Source organism: Alnus glutinosa, chromosome 14 (genome assembly GCF_958979055.1).
Source record: "Alnus glutinosa chromosome 14, dhAlnGlut1.1, whole genome shotgun sequence".
NCBI classification, from domain to species: Eukaryota; Viridiplantae; Streptophyta; class Magnoliopsida; order Fagales; family Betulaceae; genus Alnus; species Alnus glutinosa.
Window position 1 is genome coordinate 22,175,332 of NC_084899.1, and position 20,474 is coordinate 22,195,805.

General features: G+C 37.3%; 2 protein-coding genes across 2 annotated transcripts; both read left to right on the plus strand.

Annotated features, from left to right (window-relative positions):
- The first annotated feature begins 1,691 nt into the window (after positions 1-1,691).
- LOC133857091 (sterol 3-beta-glucosyltransferase UGT80A2) lies at positions 1,692-14,573 on the plus strand. The gene is made up of 14 exons (XM_062292211.1): positions 1,692-2,100; positions 2,988-3,175; positions 3,259-3,495; positions 7,871-7,982; positions 9,363-9,533; positions 10,616-10,679; positions 10,848-10,905; positions 11,037-11,214; positions 11,877-12,007; positions 12,499-12,601; positions 12,933-13,009; positions 13,249-13,296; positions 13,390-13,539; positions 14,160-14,573. The coding sequence occupies exons 1-14, from the start codon at positions 1,926-1,928 to the stop codon at positions 14,325-14,327; spliced, it is 1,860 nt and encodes a 619-aa protein (XP_062148195.1). The 5' UTR covers positions 1,692-1,925; the 3' UTR covers positions 14,328-14,573.
- A 138-nt stretch (positions 14,574-14,711) lies between these two features.
- Positions 14,712-18,713, plus strand: LOC133857093 (protein LATE FLOWERING). Its single transcript, XM_062292212.1, has 2 exons — positions 14,712-14,868; positions 17,757-18,713. The coding sequence occupies exons 1-2, from the start codon at positions 14,813-14,815 to the stop codon at positions 18,301-18,303; spliced, it is 603 nt and encodes a 200-aa protein (XP_062148196.1). The 5' UTR covers positions 14,712-14,812; the 3' UTR covers positions 18,304-18,713.
- The last annotated feature ends 1,761 nt before the right edge of the window (positions 18,714-20,474 follow it).

The following is a 20,474-nucleotide window of genomic DNA, read 5'->3' on the forward strand; positions in this document are numbered from 1 at the left end:
CAATTTCAAATAAATCTTTCAGTCAACTTACCAGTCAATTAACTAATAGTATACCATAACAGACCAATCAATTAATGTCACATAACTTTTGTTTGACATATCATGTGCCAACTATACATACCATGTGGCACAGTTACTTTAAGTTATAAATATATCCTTATAAAAAAAATTAAAATGGTCAAAAACAATTTTTGTTCTTGTTTTTAGAAAAAGCTGACCGACCAATTGTGCCACGTGGCACCTACACTTAGTATATAAGAGTGTCAAGCGAGAACCATATGACATTAATTGATTAGTCTAATTTAGTATACCATTAATTAATTGAATGTTTAGTTGATAAAATGACATTTAAAATCAAAGAAAAAACTTAAAGATCTAATTGATTTTAAATTTAGAGTAATGCTACTATTTATACTTATTTATTACATCCATGTCATACTGGCTGATGTGATGTATTTTAAGTGGCTTCTCATGTCAATCACTTAAAAAGAAAAAATCATTTCGAACATGCACCATCAATTGATATGACATGAGCGTGATAAATTAATGAATGTTAAGAGTAACATTATTATTAAATTGAAATTGTATGAAAACTTAAAAAAAAACTAAATTTAATTATTTTTTTAATCTTATAGAATATTTGGAACTGTTATTCTGTCTCATTATTTATTGAACCCAGGGATGTAAATAAGCCAATTCGTTCGACAACTCGCTCGATACCCGCTCAATTTAGCTTGATCCGAACTCAAACTTGATATTGTAAAAACTCGCTCATTACTGTAGAAACTTGTTCGATTAGTAAATGATACATACCTGACTCGCTTGACGAAACTCGATAGGGGCTTTCGAGCTCAGCTAGTTTAAAGCTCGAGCGGATCGTTCGCTCGGTTCATTAGTCCGACTCGTTAGCGCGTTCATGCCTCTTATATATTACTAAAAATGAGTTATATAAATTTAAGCATGTATATTAGTAATTAGGTAATATATATTATATATGTTACTTAATATTTATATGTGTTAGTTAATATACTAACTAGTTAATTCATAAACTAACACATTATATAGTTTATTAACATATATTAAGTAAATGTAATTAACTATATACTCGATATTTATATATATACACACTAAATAAGCATACAGTATACTAGCTAAGTAAATATTGTATTATATATTAATAATAATACTTTGATAATATTATTCAGTATGTTAAACTAACATATTAAGTTATCAATAGTTAGTATGGATGTTGTTCATAAACTTTGGCTTGAACTTCGCTTTGATCACACATTGAAAAATTTAATAGCCTATCTTGAGCTCTAATTGAGCTGAGCCTGTCGAATAATTCGGTTCGGCTCGAATGTTATTCTCAACGAGGTCAAGCTCTCCCGAGTTTTAAATGAGTCGAGCTTTAACATGCATTTTATAGCTCGACTCGAATTCGAGCTCGATTATTTAAGTTTTAGTAATAAACAAGTTAATTTTAAAATCTTAAAATTCGGCTTAACTTGACTCGATTACATCCATAACTGAACCGAACAAAAACCCCATTAAATATAACCGGAATACAACGCGCGTATCATCCCAAACCAGGTCCGAACAACTAACCGAACCGCTTTCACAGTTGGATCCGTTTCGTTTCTCACGCGCACAGTTGCGTATGTGTCCCGTACTCAAGTCACACTATCGTAGACGTACACCGTTTAACCCACTCATCTCGAAGGGGCGCTCTCTGTCTCAGAGCCTCTTGTTCTGGAAAAGAAAGAGAATAATAAGATTCTCCCTCCGAGTAATCTCTCCGAGTTTAGATATAAACGTGTCCAAACACGCTTTGTAGTCCTAGCTCTTGTATCAAGTAAGGTATTTCTGCGGATCTGGATCGGGACCAGAGGGGCGGGGTCGGGCGGGGGAGCTTGCCGGAGTTGATGGCGGAGTCGCCGGATAACCGTCGGAGCCAGTCCGAGAGTTCCGGAGAGGTTTCGGTGAGGATCGAGCGCGAAATTGGTGGTGGAAGCGGAAGCGGCAGCGACAGCAAAGAGGTGGAGAGCAAAGGTGTTAGCAATGGTGGTTCGTTGAACACCGGTCGCAGTAGCTCTCCAGGTCCGTGAGTTTAGTTGAGTTCGTGTTTGGTTTGCCGAGAAAATAACACGCGAAAATGAATGAAAATTATGTTCCGAGTTTCATTTCTTTTTTTAATGCCTATAAGCTGTGGTGAAAAGAAAGGGAAATCGGAGAATAGAATAACTACTGGAATTAGACTGCAAACTTGTTTGACTGTTCGAGTGTTTTCTAAGAAATGGAATTCTAATTTTTTAGTTTTTTTAAAGTGTAATTCGTTGGTTGCATTGCTGTCTGAGAACTTTTGGGCTAGCATTGAATTTAATATTGAGGCATAGAGCAATTTTCATGTGAAATTTTTGTTGGGGGAAGCTTGCAATCCTGTTGCTACTGGTGTTTATATGTCGTTTGTTTAGTTTTCTTTGTGTTGTTTCCAGTTGCAACCATCGTTTTTGAGATTATTTTGTAGAAGGTTTAGGAACTGAGAAGTTGCGGGCAAATAAGGCTTTGGTCAGGATCTCTGAAACTCTTACGGTATTCTAACATGTACAATTTCGTAAACCCCAAGTATCGTATTCAAATTAAATGGATGGAATTTTTCTACATCAGCTTTCGCCATTTGTCCTTTATTGGGTCTTTTTGTTCTTGTTTTGGTTACTGGTTTTCTTTTCTGGTAAGGATTTGCTAGTGAAAGTGCATCGTTGTTGATCTGGTCATTTTGTAATATATTGCACCTGGTCTCTTTTTGTTTGCTTCACCCTGCAACTTGGTTCAGCTGGTAAATCGGCTTGGTGGAATTGGTTCAGGCCTTTTGGTTCTAAACTTAAATATTTAAGAGAGAGGGAAATAGTCTATTTGGTTCTTTTTACTTGATTCTTGTGCATCTATTGCTTTATATGAGTGATATATCTGAGATGTTTTTTGTTCAGGGGTTGCTAGCAAGAATTCTTCTGAAGTAAATACATCTTCAGTTGAGATATCAGACTTTGACAAATTGGAATCTTTAGGGGGTCCGATTAAGTTGGAAAGATCAAAAACTGAGTGGAAAAGACAGAAGAATTTACTTGCTGAAGAGGCAGCACAAATTTTTGACGATAAAATTTCTGTACAGCAGAAGGTGAACTTTATGTCAGTTTGCCTGAAGCATGGTTTCCAGTATAGCGTTACCTGGGTCTTTTATTGATTTTTCAAGCTGTGCAGATAAAACTGTTTAACAGAATAGCTACAGTGAAAGATAATGGAACTGTAGAATTTGAAGTTCCAGTAGATGTCGAACCACAAGCTCTTGGCGCTCGATCTATTGGTGCTTATTGCAATGCTGTGGATGACGAGGATGCAACAGACCTTCAGTACATACCGCCTTTGCAAATAGTAATACTTATTGTTGGTACACGTGGAGATGTTCAACCATTTATTGCAATTGGCAAACGATTGCAGGTTTTGAGACTTTTCTAATATTCACAAGCTTATTTTCCTTTTATTCAAAGTATATGTGTGAATAATCTTTGAGACTTTTGAGATTGACTGTGATTTTAATTTTGACATGTGATTGCATTTCAGCGGCCAAAGTTTTACAGAATTTAACTAATGCGATCTAGGTTTGATCTTTGTAATTTTCTGTAGGCTATACAACCTTAGCTCTGTTATGTGCATGCCTTACTCATGTAATCAACCATAAAAAGACTTGTAAAAAAGGTGAAAAATCTAAACCCCGCATAAAATTTGAGTGAGAGAAACTTCGGAAACATAATCTTTGCCATGGGTATACAAGATGAGTCTTCTCTGAGTCCTCTTTTTGTCCTATATAAAGGATGTCATAGGTTTCTAACTTGTAATTACAATATATCATATATTTCTTGAAAAAACAAAAAAGAGAGAGAATGGTATGCATTTTTTTTGGCTGAGTCTGGAGTTCTTATTTTTCAAACATGTGAACACAATATGATCATGTTTTGCATAATGGTTCATAGAGCATTTGTTGTTTAAACACGTTGACCAACTGTTTCTCTGAAGTTGTACATTAAAGAATGTTGTTGATGATTTTAGTTCAAGGCCCTTCATTAAATGTAATAGAGCTGATGGGTCATTATTTTTCTTTATTTATTTTAATAGTTAGTAATATAAAAATGACGACACCCTAGTAGGCTAGTGTCAAGGATGCATTGCTGCATATGATAGCTTCTCCCAAGGAAGGCCAATCGAGGTCCTTAATGAATGAGTGTCAAGAAACGAAAATGAAAAAGAAGAAGAATGGATATTGGTGAACTGAGAGCCTCATATATGAAAATCTAAGGAGCACCAATTGAAGCGTCTAATTGTCTGAGATAAGGAGCTTCTTTCACTTGTCTTTAGTTGGGACTTGTAATCAAGTGCTGATAGGGATTTCTTTGGAACTAGGTAATCTATTCAAAAGAGGACAATTGCATTTTTGGAATAATACAAGAATTTGGTGGCCTTTGGATTAGAGATGTTGTGTGTGGACATGGAGAGTAGACACAGAATACAATGTAATGAGGACTTACATGACAAGGTACAGGTCACAGAGATGGAGTGTCGGTTGGCCAGTTGAAAAAAAGGTTGTATTTGTCTAAGGGTGGCAGGGTTACCCTTATCAAGAGCACTCTTTCCAATCTACCTACGCACTTCTTGTCTCTCTTCCCCATTCATGCTAGTGTGGCCACTTGAATTGAGAAGCTCCAACGAGACTTCTTATGGGGAGAGATAGGCAAAGAATTTAAATATCACCTGGTTACTGGGCCAAGGTGTGCTCTTCGATATCTGAGGGAGGGTTAGGGATTAGAAATTTGAGGGTGTTCAATCATGCCCTGCTAGGTAAATGGTTGTGGCATTATGGGTTTGAGAGAGTTGCGTGGTGGAATCTAAATACGGCAGCATATGGGGCGGATGGTGCTCTCTTGAGCCGGCAGGTGCCTTTGGGGTGGGGGTTTGGAAGAGCATCAAAAAAGGTTGGGATTCTTTCTCAAGCTTCATTAGATTTGTTGTGGGGGATGAAACCAAGATCAACTTTTGGCGTGATTTATGGTGTGGAGAAACGACTCTTAAGGTAACTTTTCCATCTTTATTTGGTATTGCTTGTGTGAAGGATGCCTCTGTTGCCAATAATTTAAAGTTTTTGGGCCGTTCCAACTAGTGGAACATGAGCTTTACTAGGGAGGCTCACGATTGAGAGGTGGATGTTCTTGCTTCATTTTTTCAGGCATTGCATTTAATTCAAGTGAGAAGAGGTAGCGAAGACAAGATGTGGTAAGTCTCCTCCAAAAAAGGTTTATTCAAGGTCAAGTCATTCTTTTACTCCTTGGCTTGCTTTGGTGGTAGTCGATTTCCCTGGAAAAGTATTTGGCACACTCAGGCTCCTTAAAGGGCTGCCTTTTTTGTGTGGTCCGCGGCTCTTGGCAAGATCCTTACTCTGGACAATCTCAGGAAGCGGCATGGTATCGTGATAAACATATGCTATTTGTGCAAGAAGATTGGGGAGTCCATGGATCATATTCTTCTTCACAGTGACGTAGCTTCTGCTTTGTGGAGTATTCTCTTCGGTCGTTTCGGGATGTCTTAGGTTATGCCCAGACGGGTTATTGACTTGCTTGCTTGTTGGTGGTCCTCTAGAAGGCTAATGAGTGCTACGGTGTGGAAAATGACGCCTATTTGCTTCTTTTGGTGCTTATGAAAGGAAAGGAACAATATGAGCTTTGAGGATTTGGAAAGTACTTTGGAGGAGATTTTTTGCTCATCTTACCTTATGTTGTACTTTGGACTACGGCTTTTGTGCACCCTTTGTTGTTTAGTTTTGATGACTTTCTTGTTCGTTTTTTCCTTTCTAATTAGGTGTTTCCTTTGTATACTCTCAGTGTACTAAGGGGCGCCTTACGCTTTTCAATGAGATTGGTTTCTTACTTATAAAAAAGAAAAAGAAAAAAAGATTACGCATAAAAAAATGTAGGAACCATTTTAGTTGACTAGTTTAATTAATCAATTTCTGATCTTGTTACTTTAAAACCTAAATTGGACATTGAGGAGTAAAATATGGCAGCTCATAGTTTGATTGGTAGCTAATTGTATCAACTAGTTCCCTAATGCAGTAGAGTATTAAGTAAAACTAGAAAATGAATTGGAAAAGACAGCTGGAGAAGTTGAAGGCTGAGGTGGACCAAGCTTTTAGCAGGGTTTGTGAAGGGCTTCTTGAGTTTGGGCCTGGCTTAAAGCCCAAGGTTAATGGGCGGAAGAGAAAGAATAAACTCAAGAAGAAGAGGAGGCTCCGTTGGGTTCGGAAAGATCCGAAGCCCAACGCTTTAGTCTTGAATGATCGTGTTTTGTCCTATGGAGGGTCTGCCGCCGGTGAAGGGCATAGCGGGTTCAGATAAGTCTCCGACAACTCCAGAGAACTCCGGTGGGTTGGGTTTTCTGTCGTTAACCTAGGATATACCAAAGCGAGTAAAGAGAGCAGCACTCCACAAAGCGGAAGCCACATCGCAGTGAAGAAGAAGGTGATCCATTGACATTTTCGTAAATAATATAATATGCGAATATTTCAAAATTTAACATACTAGTGGAGAACTTTTGCACTGCATGGGATCCACCATATGATTTTATTTAGAAACTATTTTAATTAAATTTTTGTCAATCGATAGGACAAATCCTAATCCAACCTGTTATATCAACCCAAACGTCATACTGTGCTGTTCAGTGGCACCCCAACTGCTATTATAATTTGGAAAAAGAATCTTGAAACCACCAATTGCTTAAAGCTGATGCCTCTTGGGCTTACTTCATCCCTTTAGACCCGACCAAGGGTTCTCGTACGTACAGTTTGCATGGACAGAGCAAAAGTTGAAGACATTTTCTTTTATGAAAAAGATCCACCATGCAATATGGCAGGCCTTATTTATTACGAAAATTAATTAAAATTTGTCCTGAATTAGCAGTTTTTTGTATTTGATCATAAGTAAAATAATGGTCAGCATTTTACATGGTACTTTGCAGTTTATTTGAGTAAAACGTTTGAGCTGCTTCTACTTCAAACAAAAAAGGGTTAAATTTAAGGCATAACCTATTTGCTGATGTTTATTTATTTATTTTTTCTAATTCTAGAAGCATTCAGATCCTTAAATTGTGATTGAGGAAAGGCTTAAGCCTTCTCTTTGAATAAGTTGGATTGATTGGATACATAAAAAGATATATTGTACATCATATGAAACCAAATTTCCCTGAACTGGTAGATCTAAGATTTAGAAAGCCTGGATGTTGATGTTTCAGAGTACTCCGTGGGCTGGTACTATAGTTGCTTTTACTTGATTAGTAAGATCTTGCTATTTTCTTATTTGAGCTAAGCTTCTGGCAAAACGTAGAGTGCTTAGTTGCCCGACAGTCAAGGCCAGTTTTCCTTTCTGCTTTTCTTCTGCATTTGGCAGCTTTACTAATTGTTAATCACTTCTACAAAAAAGTTTCATTCTTCCTTATTTATTTGTTTTTTTGCTTGTATTAATTAATGTTGGATACATTTCAATGGTATTTAGATCTGAGAAGGTTTTGTTAGTATGATTAATAGATACTTCATAAACAATGGTGATACCTTTGTGTTTGGTTAGATGAGTCTTAACTTATTTTAGACGCACTTTTAATGTTGATTTCTGATTATTGCTTATCAAGGATACAAAGAATATGTGAATTAAAATTCGATGTTTGATTTTATATGTTCATAATTATTTGTATATTTATATTTATTTGAATATTGGCCATTCAAGATATTGCTGAGGGTAATTTGAGTGTATTTACAAGAATATTTTGCATGCAGGACTATGGCCATCGTGTTAGACTAGCAACTCATTCAAATTTCAAAGAATTTGTCTTGACTGCTGGGTTGGAGTTTTACCCTCTAGGCGGAGATCCAAAAGTCCTTGCTGGTTGTATGTACCTCAATGCGCCATTTATGTTCTGATCTTATGTTGACTCTACGCAGTCTTGTCAAAGTAGTTACATATCTCTTATGTGTGATTGAGAAGCACCAGTTGGGAAATGGCTTTCACTGAGTGCTTGATGCGTAAATTGTTTCAATGGTTTGCCTTTGTGGCATATCTTAGGCATGCTCTTATGATGCTTTCATGTTCGTATACCATTGCTCCTTTTGAAATATGATACGCATCCAGCTTTTCTGTTTACTTTTTATGCTCATTAAGAATATTTCACTATAAATTAGCAGAATATATAAACTAATATGAATGACAAAGCGTGCGTGCACACACACATCAAAACTAATAGAAATCAATTGGCTCAGTTCAAAGGCTACGCTTGGGCACCGCACAAAGCAGTGGTGATACTTTTTGGGGGAACATTTGAGTTGTTTTCATAGAGATGGAATACTAACAGTTTCATCTGACTTATTCTGGGTGTGAATGGTGTTTGATCCTAGTTCTCTACCAACTTAATTTAGGTATGTGTGAATATCTATATGTTTTTCTTAATTTACTTGTCTCTAGTTTTTTGCATCCCAAAAGTTGAAGCACATGGGTTGCATAGTACAGATGAAAGAAAATCAAGCTTAATGAAATACAATCTTAAGTCTCTTGGAAGTCTGATCTCAGCTAAAATAAACAATAATTTGCTTAAAATTTTCAGGCTTTCTATTTTAAGATTTTTTTTTAATTTTTTTAATTTTTTTTTTTAAAAATTTATGAGTTCTTTCCCCTGCTATTCAAACATATGTTATCTGAAGGAGCTTCTCTCGCATGAGTGCTATGCGCACACACAGCCATGGGCATGAATGCATGCATATCTATTTTATTATTATTATTTTATATAAGTAATCGAAATTTTATTGCAAGCGTAAGTCGCTCTCAAATACACAGGAAGTATACAAGAGAAGCTACATAGCTAGTAGGAGTAAAAAGAACAAAAAAATTGCGAATGCATGCATATCTGTCATAATAAATTATTTGATTCTTTCTTCTGCTTCTTAATTGTTGTGTTTGTTGTTGTTATTATGATGATATTTTTTATTTTTTATGAATAATAATTTATTGAAGAAGAAGAAAAACTCGCGTACACGAAAAGTATACAAGAAATGCGACTGCCCTATTGGTGTCGAAAATCGAAAAAGTTCACAAAATTTACAAGATTAGAGGAGAAATTAGGAACAAAAGTAACATCCCACTCTAAAAGGGTATTCAAGAAAGAAGCTTTTAATTGGACCACATTATGATGATGATTATGATGTTGAATTTGTTTATTACTTCGGAAGTCCAAAGAAGAATGTTGACTACTAATTCCAGATTTCTTTTCCCAAACAGATATGGTTAAAAATAAAGGATTCTTGCCATCGGGGCCTTCTGAAATACCTACTCAACGAAATCAAATGAAAGAAATTATAAATTCATTACTTCCAGCTTGCAGAGACCCTGATATTGATTCTGGTATTCCCTTTAAAGCGGATGCAATCATTGCCAATCCACCAGCATATGGTTAGATCTTGTCACTGTTGTATTTGTTATACTTTTTCAAGTATTGTGAATATTTTTTATTTGATTTTTTGAATAAGTGTGATGAACATTCTTTTTGCCCTTTCCTATTTTTCTTTGAATAATTAATACGAAATTTTAGTAGGAGGAGAATGTACGGGTAAACTGGTGCAAACGAGAGGTTCAGCTAAAAATTGCAATTTGTAATTCAAAAGATCGAGAAATTAAAAAAAAGAAGTAGTACTTCCTGATGCAGCCATCCAATCATACAAAGATCTCAAGAAAAGGGATTTAAATGTGGTTAACATTCTTGTCTTTGCATTTATTTCAGAAGCATTTCTGATGTAGGCCTAATCATTTTTGATATTTAAGTTTGTCAGTTTTGATTGTGATTAGGGTCTCTCTCTCTCTTCTGGGTGAAAAGAAATATTTCGGTTTTTTAAATTGATTTTGATAAATATAAACAACTTTGGCAAGAAAGTGAATAAATAATTCTGATTGTGTAGTGCTTAATTGGTTATAAACATTGGGTATGTTTGTTAATGTGTTTTGAGGAATGTGTTTTTTTGTTTGTTTGAAAAAGTGTTTTGATGTGACATAAAGGTGAAATTTTTTTTTTGGGGTGCTTTTAGGAGTGTTTTGTGTATTGTACTCTTATGGTATTACAAGCAGAAATATTATAAGAGGACAACCATTTATGTAGAATGTCGTAGATCAAACAATTGGATTGAATTTGGGGCTGAACTGCCATGGAAGGCATGGAAATTATTTATGATTCTGAATTAAAACTTGTCAAATTTTCAATATAATTTAAATTTGAAGCTGAATTTTGATTACCCAACTTTCAACATGATTGATTTCAGGTTACATTTCGTACTGATTTTTACTGAATATTGTGGATTTTGAAACATAATTGTAGACTACGTCGGTTTTGCAAAAGTTAAGCTAACCCTTGTATTTTCCACCATTGGACAGATTGTGGTGCCACCTGATTGTATTATTACTTTCTTTCCTCACTTTATTCAGCTTAAGCTTACATTTCCTTGTTTCATATTCTCCTAGTAACCTTCACAATACTTCTTTAGGGCATACCCATGTGGCAGAGGCACTAAAAGTTCCGATTCATATATTTTTCACGATGCCATGGACGTAAGTCTTGTCTGGCTAATGGAATCTTACTAAGTTATGTATTTCTTTTAACTGTTCTCTATTTTGTAGTACATATTTTCTTCTTGTCTTGTACTGGTCAAGTTGTATTATATGGTTTAACGGAAAATTTTGAACTGCATTGTATATGTTTTACTATTTTCATACCAGGCCAACTAGTGAATTTCCACATCCTTTGTCCCGTGTGAAGCAACAAGCTGGATATAGGGTGAGTCTATTGATTTCTTTCCTTTTGTTGTCATTTTACTTCCTCCCTAATTTTTACTGTTGCTTCTCTCCCTTTTCCAGCGCTGTGGTAATTTCTAGTTAACTCTTGGCACCATGCTTTTTTTTTTTCAGCTGTCATATCAAATTGTTGATTCCTTGATTTGGCTCGGAATTCGGGACATGATCAATGATCTTAGGAAGAAAAAGCTGAAGCTTCGTCCTGTGACATATTTAAGTGGTTCACAGGGCTTTGATACTGATATCCCGCATGGATATATATGGAGTCCTCACCTTGTTCCTAAACCAAAAGGTGGTTGCTTTTGATTTAATCATGTCTTATGATACTGCCAATCAATCATATTTTTATGTAATCAATCTGTGTTACAATTTCCGTTTGAAGCACTTAATTGGTTTATTCCCTGATTCCCTGATAGTTGTAGCACCGTGTGGTTTTCAATCCTGTTTTTCTAGTGAACAACTGTCCCATATTTCCAGGAGAAGATTATCTTGGTTAAACATATCTTTAAGAAGGGTGGCTTTCCATGTTTTAAGGGGAAAAAAAGAAGAAGAAGAAATATTTAAGGAGTTGGTTTGGGTTGTATTACCGTGGGGTGGATGTGGTCCGTAGGGTGTTGTAGAGGATGCCTGTCCTTTAGTCTGTCCTATGTGCTATTTGAATATTTTTTTTTTCTATTGTTGCTCTCTCTTATTGCTCCAACAAACAAGTTTTTTCCTGAGATGGAATTGGATCAAGAGTTTTTCTAGAAAATAGTTAAATCAGTTTGTATATGCATGTTTTTTGACTCAAGCCTTTTCTTTTCTCTCTCTCTCTCTCTCTTTTTTTCCTTGTTTGTCACAGCATTTACTTTGCTCGAAACAACATATTGTGCATCATCCTTGTACAACGAACCAAAAGGAATTTCGATGCAATCATATGAATATCTGGATGTTATTTTGTTTGTTGCTTTGCAGATTGGGGACCTAAGGTTGATGTGGTGGGATTTTGCTTCCTTGATCTTGCATCGAATTATGAACCTCCTGAATCACTTGTAAAATGGCTCGAGGCTGGTGAAAAGCCTATTTATATTGGATTTGGTAGCCTTGTGAGTTTGACTTCTTATTACTCTCATTAATTTATATATTCTATCGCTATAGTATAACATGGTTCGAATCCCCTTAGGTGCAAACAATTCATTGGGGCCAGCCCGCTGGTAAAGTCGGATTATTACCCAATCTGTGTGGAGCGGACGCTTTACACAGGACCGAACTTTACCTGACAAGGTTTACCTTGGTGATTGTAGTCAGTTCTTTCTACTTTTCAGCCAACCTGTTTGTTAACATGGTACACAAATAACAAATTCTTTTAGGTTCAATCTTCATGGAAGTCTAAACAGTACTTGGTTAATAGTCATAATTTTATTTCAATGGAGTCTTAAAAGTACCCCTTAAAATAAATGTTGTCATCTTGTCATGATAGGCGAATTTTATCATGTTCATGGTGTCCTGCCTTTGACTTCTTACTAAATTGTGTTTTATGTCTCTTCTCTTGGATCGAGTTTTATCTTTCTATTTTGTTTTTCCTTTTTGATGTCAGCCTGTTCAAGAGCCAGAGAAAATGACCCAAATTATTGTGGAAGCATTGGAAATTACTAAACAGAGGGGCATCATTAACAAAGGCTGGGGTGGCCTTGGGAACTGTAAGTTTAGTTTCAATTATAAAGCTTTGTATGTTTCTTGTATTAGTAATGCTAGAAACTATATTTTTATTCTACAACTATTTCACAATTCTGATGTGGCAATCCTAACCAACCCTTGGATCAGATTTTTTTTTGTTATAAAAAAAATAATAAAAAAAATCTAATTGTTGGTTGGAACTGTCACGTTAGCATTGTAGGATAGTTGTGGAATAAATATGAGGTATATACTGTATATAACATTACACTTCTTATATATTTATAACCTCTATGACCATTGGATCACAAATTTTACGAATGCTGGTTTATTTAGCTGAATTTTGTTTCTTTCCAGTGGCAAAACCAAAGGAGTCCATGTACTTATTGGACAACTGCCCTCATGACTGGCTATTCTTACAATGCAAGGCCGTGGTGAGACTTAAACTATAGTTTTGTCATTTCGAAATCTTTAATTTTCAGAAGCATCCTACATATGACAATGACCCAAAATAACCTGGCCCAGACCAGGTTTACAATGCCAATTTTCGTCTAGGGCCATGGTCAGGCTTGGAAGATGTTGTCCCAGTCCCATATGCTTGTAGCTTGTTGCTTTCAATATTCTTCTTGTATGTGTTAGAAATTTTTTATCCATTTTTGCTTATGGCTTTCAGGTGCATCATGGGGGTGCTGGAACAACAGCTGCTGGTCTTAAAGCTGCGGTAATGGCTTCATAGCTTGCTGTATTTAAGGTTGCTTTCGATTCCATGTATTGGCTTTGGCTTATTGTGATCCATGTTGTTTTTGCCAAATAGTGCCCAACAACCATTGTACCTTTCTTCGGTGACCAACCTTTCTGGGGAGAGCGAGTACATGCAAGAGGAGTAGGTCCTGCACCCATTCCAGTCGAAGAGTTTTCCCTTACCAAGTTGGTTGATGCAATAAAGTTTATGGTAGATCCCAAGGTAATTCTGTATTTCTTGAAAAGGTGGATATGGTTATCTAAGTTTGCACAAAACTGCCTTGATTAAAAGAGAAGTCATATTCTACATGTAGAATTTGTTTTGGCATGTAAAACTAAATGCGTCAGTCCTTTCCCTGCCTTCCTCTTTTACCTTCAGTTTAATCGATGGGGATTATGTGATACCCATACCTCTTAACATTCTAGAGTACTTAAACTACCCACCCGACTTCCCCAATGAGTCCCTAATAAGATATCAGTTTACCCCCGATTTGTTAGGGCATGTTATTTATCATCCATACCTGGCGTTACCTCTACATAAAGGTTCTAATGGGATGTGTAGCTTAGACTTTCAAACAACATTTTAAACATGGTGACTGAATAGTGAATTTAGCTTTTTGGCTGTAACTGTAGTTTACGTGAGATGTAAAAATAAAATTAGGCTTTGGTGTATGACCATAATAGGAAAATCATTCAATATTTCAAGCTTGCCTATCCCGTAGACTTCAGTTACTCGGGAAGGGTCATTAATTTGTAGAATCTTTGTGGAACTCTTGAAAAAGTTTATGGTCACTACTAGACTGCAAACTACCTCATGATGAGCTTACCTAAGAATCATTCCAGGTGAAAGAGCGTGCGGTTGAACTTGCAAAGGCCATGGAAAACGAGGATGGTGTGGCTGGAGCGGTGAAAGCCTTTTTAAAGCATCTTCCTTGCAGAAAGCCAGAGCCAGAGCCAGAACCAGAGACATCAAACCTTTCCTCTTTATGTAAATGTTTTGGCTTTTCTTGAATCCTTGATGGATGTTGTTTTTAACCCTTCCATGTATTTCTTGTCCAATTATTATATCTTGTGAGTGTAGATCTTAGAATGCCCTCAACAGCGCGATCTCCGAAAAGAGGGGGGGAAAAAGGAAAAGAAAGAAACTGCTTGGAAATCCTGTTCATAGAATCTCATTCCTACTTCCTGAATTGTAATTTTATTTATTTATTTGAGTCAATATATATTCAGTTCAAGGAATTCCTTTTCCTTTTTCAATTTTTGTTTTTGATAGTGTTCACTGTTGAGCTTGCGGGCTCTTTAGGGATTCTTTCTTTTGTATACTTTCCTTGTCCATGAATCGACTCTCATGTAGCACCTTTAATACAATTTTGCATAATCAGGGGAAAATCGAGGGAGAAAAAGAAAAACTTTTTATATCTTTCAATCCCTCAGAATAATCTGTCTATGTAGACATCAAATGCGGGGCAGAGTAGACACGAGCAAATCAGAGAGTCATGCAATCGTTGTACTGGCCTGCTACTACAACAGTAGTGTTGAGAAACTTTTCAAGGTATGTGATTTCTTTTCTTATTAGTCTAACCTTTTTGGAATAAAGTGGTGATTTAACGTATCAAAGTAAATGTCTGTAGTTCGAATTTTTACTCTACAGCTCTTTATTTCAGTTAAATATTTTACATTAAGGAGAAGTTTGAGCCTATAGGTGAGGAGGGTATTAAAATATTAAATTTATTTTTTCTTATCGATTGAAACTTTTGGGATAAAGTTGTGATTTAATAGATGGATCTGTGCTCGGAAGAGCAAAACTTTGATAATTGTCATTAAACTCATTGCTAGGCATATGAGCCCTTAGATGGAATCCTGTACATGGGTAAGTGTTTCGATATTTTCAAAATCTGTCTGTGGTTGTTTACGTTGGATCTTCTATGTACTCCGGCTTTTAGCATGCGTAAGAAAGAATATTTCTTGGATATCATTGTTTGTGTGGTTATAGTGAAGCTCCATCAGAAGAAAAAGAAAAATAGGAAAAAAAAAAATGAAAAAGAAAAAAGAAGAACAAGATAAGGAGTCAAGTCTGAAATCGGGTGGTTTTTACATTGCTGATGTGACGATGTCAATACTTGAGCATTGCTTTCTCACTTATTTTGAAAAGGAAAAGGGTAAAAAGGATTAAATAGGATTCTTAGATGTGAAAGGACTGAGCCTGTTAAAGCAGAGAGAACATCTTTGGTTTCCTTTTTCTTTTGGTACAAGATATGTCTTTTTTTAACTGAGATGTTGGATTGGTAACGAAGATAGGGGGCTCCAATGGGATTCGAATCCAAGTGTGGAGCTCCATTATTGACCTGCTTTAAAGCTCGAAGGTATTTTTTGACTGAAAAAAAAAAGGGATTCTTCTCAAGTATTTTACAACTCAAAAGTTCAATCAGGATAGAAAATTCCTGTACTCGGCAGAAGAGATTAAGAATGAAAAGTGAAAGGAAATGAGTGGCTTGTTGAGTTTATTGCTATTGTTTCAACATCATCTATGTGCTCGATTCTTTCCCTAAGGTGGCGATGGCGTGGAAACACAGTATGTTAATGTATTTTATTTTGAAGATGAAAACTGTTTTTTGTATTTTTATAAGTGGATTGTATCATATTGTTTTTTATTTATTTTAAGAACATAAAACAAAAAATAAGAAACAAAACTTTTAACAAACATAGCCAGCATAAAAATTCCTCTTAAATTTTTTTGTCTTTTTTCTCTTCTACCAAGCAGAACACAACAGTACATGATCTACAAAAGCACTTTTAAGCTCAGCTTCTTAAAAATTGAACATTTTTAAATACACTTTTGGGTGAGATATTCTCTTTTGTTTTTCAACTCTTTTGCCTTTTTCTTTTCTTTTCTTTTGGGAAGTGTTTGAGATATTATTGTCTGGTCATTTAAACTTTAGCAGTTTCCATTTTTACTTAATTTTAGCCGTCTAATGTTTTCTATTAATTTACTGTTTGGATTGCTAGTAATTCAGGCACTAAATATGAGAGAGTTCCTAATTCTATGACTATACAAAATTTTCTTGAACAAATGGGTCTCGTATTAGCTCTCTTGTATTTATTGTCTGAATTGCTAGCCATCCGAACAATAAAATTGGTGGGAAACTCTATCAATGATATTTACCATTGAAAAAAAGAAAGAAAGAAGAAACGGACAGGGAAATTTGAGACAAATAGTTGTGGTTAATTGGTGATGAATAAGATCTTTTTCAACATGTTGTGGGGGTGCCACGTGAGAGGAGATGAATAGACTAGAAGCAAAGCATTGGGTTCTCTTACTGGGGTTGTATGCAAGGCATGGGTAAAAGGTGACAAATTGCATGGGACTGGCGGTGGAGATTAGAGGACGAGGACTGGTGGGTGCCATCCCCATAATCATTTATACAAAAGCAGAGGAATTCACCAGAGGAGCCATTTGCTCTGCCACACAGGAGAGAGAGAGATAGAAACAGAGAGAGAGAGAGAGAGATAGAGACAGAGAGAGCTGAATATTAAGGCAACCAACCAGCGACACAAATTCCCAGACCAATTGTGGGGGACTGAGTTTAGCTTTTAAGTCACCCAATCCTTCCACATTGGCCATTGGAGATCATGGAAGCTTTGGCTCTTCTGACACTCTGACTTCCCTTGGTTCATTCACCTCCCTTCCTCTCCACTACCAATTAGCCACTTCATGTGGGGCTCTTAAATTTGAAGATAACCCCAGGCGCTAGCTGTTGATTTAATTCTGTGGAAAGTCCAAAGCTACCCCTCAATGCCAACTGCAGGACGCCATAGTTGAATAGGACAACACTGTCTTTACACCAGCAACGGATTTCATAACATAATCTGGGAAATGAAACTAACAAAAACAGAGTAAAACCACTGCAAAAGGAAACCGATCGAAGTGCATCCAAAAGTGAATGAAACCGCTCGATTGCCAGAGAGAGAGAGAGAGAGATTCCACTTCCCAATCCAAGCGTCTCTCTTCCCTCTACCAATCACTCTCGTTACCTCAGCATGCAGAAACATCTTGGATGATACTGCCTCTCTCTCTCTCTCTCTCTCTTATCTCCTGTTACAGAAGCCCATGCACCGCTCTGTGTCAAGCACTCTATTTAATGAATAAACCTATAGACTCTTCACATTTTCCAACTCCTTGAGAACCCGGCTTCTGAACTCTCTTTTCTACTCTTTTTGATCAGATCAAACGCCGAAAAAGCCCAAAAGTCAGTACATTTTTCGTCATTCTCTTCCTTTCTCCTGCTCTCTCCTCTTCACTCCTCTGCTCAAAGCATAATTTCTTCTACTCTTTTTAAAGGTTTTTTCACAGCTAGAAATTAATTACCTTATCTGGGTTCTGTTGGTTTATCAACTTTGCTTTTTATCCACTGATTTATTTATCTTTTGGTTTCTGCACAGCATGGAAGATGAGGTAAGAGCAGCCCAAGTCAGAGGAACTAATGCAGAAGACACAACATCAAGAGTATTCCCTTGTTTATTTTGTTCAAGAAAGTTCTACAGTTCCCAAGCTTTGGGAGGCCATCAAAATGCTCACAAGAAGGAGAGAACAGCAGCAAGAAAAGCCAAACGGGCTGCTGAATATGTCGAAGGAAACTTCTCCTCACCTTTGCCTCCACCTCCTCTGGTTTTTGCTCCAACTCATCACTTGGGCATGTTACATCCTTCCATGTATATAACTCCACACGCCGCCAATCTTCGATGTTTTCCCAGTCACCAACAGTCAGATCGTTTTGGATCCACCGGCGCAGCAGCCAGGTTTGAGAACATAGTATATTATGGTGGGAGTTATCCAAGCAATCAATATCAGTTTGAAGAGGGTGAGTTCTTGAATTGGCAGAGAAGCACGCGATCATGCAATAACTTCAATGAACCTGTGATGAATAGTGATCACAATCTTGATAGTAAGGATAAGGATCAAAAGCTTGATCTTTCTCTCCATTTATAGAAACATAAATGTTATTTAGTAGACTGTTATACGACTGTTATACAACTAGAACGACGTGATAGTAAAAATTAGTTTTTGGATCCGCAATTGCTTTGGAAAAAAATTAATCAATAATTGATTTTCAACGTTACGTCATCATCCCAGTTGTATGACAGTAATATACGAGCCTATTAAATGGTATTAGTTTCTATAGAAATGGAGGATATGGAATGGAAGAAGATGGGTGGGCTAGAGAGAGAAATGGGCATTTTTTTTGGTTTTTATTCTTAGAGGGCTTAAATTACATGTTTTAGCTAACAATGAGCATCAGGCTTTACTCAATTTTGTCGATCAATTAATTTGTATTTCCATGACATCATTGCCAAACTTTTTCTTACATATATCAATAAAAATTATGTTCATGTTGGAAACTCTCAACCTTAAACAAATACTATTGTACGAGTTTCTTGGTACAGAGGTACTTCAGTACTTGGGATATATGCTTTTATAGTGAACAAACTCTTTGTGCTCAGAACAGAATTGTTATGACTGGATACATTGTACAGACTACGGAGTAGGTGAACGGATCCGGATCCTCTCTAGTTAATGAACCGGAGAGGAGCTGGTTTGTGGCCAGGATCTCTTTAAAGAGATCCAAGGCCACAAATAAGCCATGTGGCTAAAGAAAAAAAAAATCAAAAAAAAAATCCACATGCAAAAAAGAACACTCTCCGGCCCCCGTCCGATACGACGTTGTTGCCGGTTCCTTCGACGACGCCATCCTCTGTTGTCTCTAGGCCACATGACTCGCACCGCGTTCCTCCGGCGGAACTCCATCCAGACGAGGCCCAAAAGCCAAATCGTGCGGTGCAAGAGCTTATTGGCAGACAAGATCTTCCCGCGTGGTGCGTCGCCGAGGCCCAAAGCCAGATCTCGGATCAACTTGTTATGAGCCTAAATCGTAACACCCAGGTGCATAATACAAATCCTCAGGATTGCTCCGAAAACTCCATTTGTCGAGGTCAAAGGAAGGCTTCCTCCAGTCGGAGAGCAAATCTCGCGCTAGCCTAACCTTTTCCGGCGCAGGAAAATCGAAATCGAAGGGAGCCACAAGGTGAAGAACAAAGTTGAGCGAGAGGCAACAAAGGCGCAAGCGTTCAATGAGGGACGAGATGGAATTGCAGAGATCCAAGAGCTTGAGAGCGCCGTCCAAATGTCCGGCAAGCGAGTCATCGGAATCGGTTGACAGGTGGAGATTGGAAACGTGTTTGTGCCTCGGTGTGCGCAAAGGAGAGGAAGTCGTGGGCTAGGGACGCTCTGTCAATCCGGGCGTGAATGGGAGCGCTCTGTGGTGGCGCCTCCGGACTCGTTTCCAGCGTTAGGTCCTTCGAGTCTGGTGACACCACCAACCTCCGACTCAACCGGGTACTCAACGAGTTGGACCACGCCGGCTGGGCCAGGGAAAACAGGTCGGCGTCATCGGGCTTATCTACACCAGCATGGAGAGTGGGATCATGGCCCTTAGGGATAGCCTCCATGTTGGCCAGTGATAATCTTCCGTAAATGAGGAGAACTTTTCCTTTTTTTTTTTTTTTTTTCTTCTTCAGTCACATGGCTTATTTGTGGCCTTAGATCTCTTTAAAGAGATCTTGGCCATAAAACAGCTCCTCTCCAGTTTAATGAACTGGAGAGGATTCGGATCCCAGGTGAACTCCCATACATTGTACGGAGCAGGTGGTTAAAAAGTGACCAGGCTTAAAAACAAAATTAAAAAATTAAATAAAGAAGAGAGAAGAGTTATTATTATTTTTTTATTTTTTTTTTAAAATTATTTATTTATTTTTATGGTTTGGAGATGGTCGAGCTAAGGTTGGCAATTTTTGACATGATCCGCGAATTTGACATGAAATTATAGGGCTAGAGTTTAGGCTAAACAAGTTAATGGGTTGACCCGTTTATGACATGATTAATTAAATGGGTTGATGGATGTCAACTCGTTTAGCTAATTGTATCGGGTTGGGGTTGGCCTAAACAGGTTGACGGGTGGTCATTCGGGTAGACCCGAACCCGTCACGATAATCTGTTTTGCCAACCCTAGGTCAAGCTATCCATAGTCATTGGCGGTGGCCGAAACCATTTAGGATGGCCGGGCACCCCATGGGCCATGAGGGTGGTTCGCCACCCCTAGACCA

Coding starts and splice junctions, on each gene's coding strand:
- LOC133857093 (XM_062292212.1), top strand. CDS start 14,813: ATGCAATCGTTGTACTGGCCTGCTACTACAACAGTAGTGTTGAGAAAC. Junction 14,869..17,756: donor GTGTTGAGAAACTTTTCAAG/GTATGTGATTTC, acceptor GTTTCTGCACAG/CATGGAAGATGAGGTAAGAG.
- LOC133857091 (XM_062292211.1), top strand. CDS start 1,926: ATGGCGGAGTCGCCGGATAACCGTCGGAGCCAGTCCGAGAGTTCCGGA. Junction 2,101..2,987: donor CGGTCGCAGTAGCTCTCCAG/GTCCGTGAGTTT, acceptor TTTTTTGTTCAG/GGGTTGCTAGCAAGAATTCT. Junction 13,010..13,248: donor TCTTACAATGCAAGGCCGTG/GTGAGACTTAAA, acceptor TATGGCTTTCAG/GTGCATCATGGGGGTGCTGG.